Below are 5805 nucleotides of genomic sequence, written 5' to 3' on the forward strand. Positions count from 1 at the left end.
ATCTGAAGAGAATCGATGTTGATAAAGATTTAAAGGATTCTAGTTTGAGAGATTATAAAAAAATTAAAAAATATATATATATATATATACATCTCCTATAGAATTTATATAAAAATACTAGGAATAATTAATTATAATTTAATTTATTTATTTATAAAAAAAAAAAAAAAAAAAAAAAAAAAAAAATAAAAAATAAAAAAACTCTTTTTTCCTACTTTTGAAGAAATCAAAATTAAAAAAGTATATATATAAAAAACATATACATTTGGAAATTATAATATTTTCATTACATTTATTTTTATTGTAAATAATAAATATATGTTAGATAATATTTTTGGGAAGTATTTATTTTTACGGGAATATTAACTAAGATTTTTCAATTTAAAATAATTATAGCAATTGATTATTGCTTAAGAAATTAAAAGTTAATAAGAAAAACAAAAAAAAAGAAGAGGAACTATTTTAAAAATTAAAATAAGAAAAAATGAGTTCTATAAATAATGATAATAAAAAGGATACCGAAGTAAATAAATTAGAAATCGAAGAAAACAAGAGTAGTAATCGTTGGGCAGATATGTGCGAAGATTGCGATGCTCCTTTAGGTATTTGTTATATATATATATATATATATATATATATATATATATATATATATATATATGTTTACTTTTGTTTTATAATATTTCATTTTTTTTTTCTTTAAATATATATATATATTCCTCTTTTTTTTTTTCCCCCCTTATAGTTGACACATACAATGATAAAAATGATATAAAAGATAAAACAGTTGATAGTAATATTAATAATATTAGTAATAATATTAGTAATAATGTTAAGCAGAATTATTTTATTCCTTCAAAAACTGGTATTTTCTTTTTTTAAATAAAAATTATTTTACTTATTTTTATATTTAAGACTATGAATTTTTTTTTTTTTTTTTTTTTTTTTTTTTTTTTTTTTGTATATTTAACACATTTATAACTTTTTTATTTATTATATTATGCTTATTATAATGCACAAAATATTATTAAAATATTTAGAAATATAATATTATATATATATATTAGTTAAACATATATATATTTTTGTCATTTTGTTTAAAAAAATATTCATTAATTCATTATTTAACAAATCATAATTTTATACATAAATCACTTTTACTTTATCTTCTTTATTATATATATAATATTATACATATTTAAATATATATTACATATCTATTTTTGTATTATATATATATATATATTTTTTTTTTTTTTTAGATGTTAATAATTATAATATTTGTTACGAAATTTATATTCGCAATTTACACATTGATATAACAAAGGAAGAAATTTATAAAATGTTTGAAGGATATCGCATAAAGAGAGTTAATATATTAAATAAAAAAGGTAAAACTGCTGCAGCATATGTAGAATTTGATAATCCAGAAGATATGAGTAGATCATTAGAATTAAATGGGAAAATGATTTATTCAGGAAATAATTCATATGAACAGGGTGCTATATCGGTAATAATTAATAAAGATAAAATGAAAAACTTTCATATGAATCAAAAGCAGAATAAATTTAAAAAAATAGTTAACAGAAATAACTTTTCGAATGTTCGTCAAGGAAACCATAATATGAATAATATTACTAATACTTATAACAATAGCAACAATAATAATAACATTAATAACAACAATAATAACAATAGTATTAATAATAATAATAATGTGTTTAATATGAATAATACTTATTATAATGAAAATAATAAAAATATTAAAATGGATATGAAAAATAATCCTATGAATAATATGAATCAAAATTATAATTATAATATGAAAATGAATTATTTAAATAATCAACAGGGTGTTAATATGCATATGAATCAGCAAAATAACAATCCACACATTTTAAATGATAAGATAAACTCTAATTCAAATTTCAATTTTAAAAATGTTAATTTTCAAAATAATAATAATAATGTAAATAAAAATTCTATTTCTGAAAATAATGTTGCTAATTCTTCTACTACAACTGCAAACGGAACAGAACAAAGAAAAAAATTAATTTTGAAAAAAAGAACTGTACCTTTAGATCAGAAAAGTTATGTTGTTAATCCCAGTATTTTTGGTGAAGCTAAGCCAGTTGACACTGATCCTGATAAAATATTAAATGAAAGCTTAGCTAAGGAAAAGGAAAAGGAAAATAATTCAGAAGAAAATGAAAAAAAAATAGAACATCAAGAAGAAAATGAAAAAAAAAATCAGGAAACTAATGAAAAGCAAAAAAAAATGAGCAATATGAATGATTTTAACAAAGATAACAAGAACCTTAACGGCTCCAATAAAAATGTATTTAGTTATAAAAAGAGTACAAACACTAATAGAAACTTTAATTATAATAATTACCAAAATAATATTAAGAATAATTCTTCGAAAAAAATTTTTATGATGAATAAGAATAATCCTAATAATAATATGAAAAAGAACCTTAACAGTACAGATAATAATTTGCCCTTAAATAAAGGTGTAAGCAATATTAATAATCAAAATGCAAATAATAACATGAATGATATAAATGTGAATAAAATTAATATGAATAAAAATTTTAAAAGCACAGATAATAATACAAATATAGGACATAATAACTTGAAAAATGCAAATGCAGAAGTAAATAAAAAAAATATAAATTTAACTGTTATTCATAATCACATATACGAAAATAAATTATATAGCACAAATGCAGAAAATGAAGGAGATAAAAATCAGTATTTAAAAAATACTCACTACACTAACAATAATAATAATGATTGTGATGATAACTACGGAAATCTCGGAAATAATAATGAAAAAATGGAAAAGAAAAATTTAGAAAATTGCTTAGGTAAACAAAAAGATTCTAACATAATTAAAAAAGATGATAAAACAAATATTAAAAATATTATGATGAAAAATATAAAACGTGAAGATGGAAGCAATTACAATAATAGTAATACAACAACTAATAATAACACATATAACAATGAGCAGAATTATTATAGTAACAATGAAATTTCCTCTAATACCAGAAACGCAAAAAATAATGTAGAAACAAATAATGATATAATGAAGGAAAATATGAATTCTAAGGAAAAAAACGAAATTAATTTAAGAAAAAATGAAGAAGCACATGATAATAATAATAAAAACATTAACTCGAATGAAAGTTATAATAACAGTTCTTATAATTATAATATTGAAAATTTATATGACAATTCTTTAAAGTATGTGAAAAATGCTAATAATTCAAATAAAGCAAAGAAAGTTACAACTATTAAGACAGTTAAAGTAATAGCAACAGAAAAAAAAAGCGAAGAGGAAAATAGTTCTGAAGAAAATAAAGAAAAAACAAATAAAGATGATAACAACAACGATGATGCAGAAGATAATAATGAAAAAAATGCAAAGGAAGAAAAAAATACAGATGAAAAAAAATTTGAAAATAATAATGAATCGGAAAAAAGTAATGATAACTATACTTATGAAACAGAAAGTTCAGAAAATAAAGATATAACAAGTACTAATTTAAAGTCAACTTTATTGCATTCAAAAACAAAAAAAAAAATAAAAAAGAAAAGCACTGAAGAAAATGAGCAAACACCAAATGGTGCAAATGATAATACTAATAATGCGGATAATCAAACCTCTCATAATGGAAATACGCAAGTAACAAATAAAAGTCAGAAAATAGATATTTTAGTTAAACCGAATTTAAAGAAAGGAGAAAATATATGGGAAGCAAGAACCCATTTGTTAGTAGAACAGAAAGAAAATAGTGAAAAAAATGAAAAAGATTCGCATTATAGCTCTAGAAGAAGCCGTTCTTATTCAAATAAAATAAGTAGAGGAAGTAGTCGTAGAAGAGATGATAGTAGAAGAAGAGATGAAAGCAGAAGAAGGGACAGATATAGTAGAAGGTATGATAGAAGATCTGATAGAAAAGACGATAGTAGAAGAGATGAGAGAAGAGATAGTAGCAGAAGAGATAATAGGAGAGATGAAAGCAGAAGAAATGACAGAAGAGATGATAGTAGAAGAGAAGAAAGAAGAGATGACAGAAAAGATGACAGAAAGGATGATAGAAAGGATGATAGAAAGGATGATAGAAAAGATGACAGAAAAGATGACAGAAAGGATGACAGAAAAGATGATAGAAAAGATGATAGAAAAGATGACAGAAAAGATGACAGAAAAGATGATAGAAAAGATGATTACAAAAGAAGAGAAGATTCAAAAAGAGAAGAAAAGGGAAGTTCTTATGAATACAGAAAACATAGAACATATGATAAACATAATAGTAGTAGAAGTAATTATGATAGAAAAAGAAATAGTAGATATAGTACATCAGATAAAAAAAATTATGACAATAAAAGTTATATTTCAGATGAAAAAAGGAAGCGCAAAGATTCTTATGAGAAAAATAATTATAAAGATTCATATGATAAAAATTATAGAAATTCTCATGATAGATTAAGTTATAAAGACAATTATGAAAAAAATAAGGATAATTACAAAGATAGTTATGATAGAAATAATTATATGGATTATGATAAAATGGATAATAAATATTTTTCAAATAATTATAATTCAATGAGGCATAAAAGTTATAAACATCATAATTCCCATTCAAAAATGAATAATTATAACTATTCTAATAATTACAAACCATCTAATTATTATAAATACTCATCTAAAGGTAATTATTACAAAGATGTTAAGAATTCATCAAAACAAAATGATAAGGAAAAAACCGAACCTAAATCAGAAATTCAAGCAATTCCTAAAAAGGCTATAGTTACAACTGTTAAAACTAATAATGTATCTATTAAAAAGAATAGATATGAATGTTTAGGAGAAGGAGATGAAAGTGATAAATAAAAAAAAAAAAAAAGAATTTTATGTAAAATGAGTTTATACTTACGATAATAGTAAAACTAATACTTTTCTAATGTAATATTTAAGTAGTTTTAACAAAAAAAATGAAAATAATAAAAATGATAGAATTAATGAGGAATAATCAAGTAAAACTAATAATGATTTGGTTAAAAGGATTTCCTCCTTCTATTACTAATAAAAATAATAAAATTTAAAAAAAAAAAAAAAAAAAAAAAAAAAAAAAATTAAAAATGTATATACATTATTGTACACTTAAACTATAATTCAAACAAATATGTCATAAACACATATGTAATTATTTATGTTTATAAATATTTATACACAAGAAAAACATTTGTGAACGATATGTCTTTTTTTATAAACCTTTTTTTTTTTTTTATTTGTTAATAAACAAAAAAAAAAAAAAAGAAATTGGTATATTATTATTATTATTTTTTATTATATTTTATTGTTGTATGTAATGTTATAAATCTGAATTAATATAAGGTAACATTTTTATATTTATTATTTATATTTTTACAGCTAAATTGATTTTATCGTTTTTATATATACATACATGATCATTTTATTTAATATAAATTTATACATATATACACACACACATATATATATATATATATACATATATGTTTATTCATATGAACATATTAATTTTTAATAGTAAAAAATATAACTATAAAAAAAAAAAATAAAAATTTATTCTGCTTTAAAAATATTTGAATATATTATTTCAATATGTTATACATTAACTATATATTTTTAGTTATATAAGTAAATTATGAATTTATATTTTAATATATTGTGTAAACCTTTTTTAAATTATTTAAGTGGTTATTGCATAAATGCGATTAAATTTTTTTTTTTTTTTTTTTTTTTTTTTTTTA

General features: G+C 19.8%; 1 protein-coding gene across 1 annotated transcript; it reads left to right on the top strand.

The window, feature by feature from the left end:
- Window positions 1-484: 484 nt before the first annotated feature.
- Window positions 485-4903, top strand: PGAL8A_00337400 (asparagine-rich antigen, putative; the record flags this gene model as incomplete). The annotated part of the gene is made up of 3 exons (XM_028672405.1): window positions 485-602; window positions 746-865; window positions 1263-4903. 3 exons carry the CDS (start codon window positions 485-487, stop codon window positions 4901-4903), a joined length of 3879 nt encoding a protein of 1292 aa, XP_028528961.1.
- Between the last annotated feature and the right edge of the window lie 902 nt (window positions 4904-5805).

This window comes from Plasmodium gallinaceum (assembly GCF_900005855.1).
Source record: "Plasmodium gallinaceum strain 8A genome assembly, contig: PGAL8A_v1_98, whole genome shotgun sequence".
Classification (NCBI taxonomy): Eukaryota; Apicomplexa; class Aconoidasida; order Haemosporida; family Plasmodiidae; genus Plasmodium; species Plasmodium gallinaceum.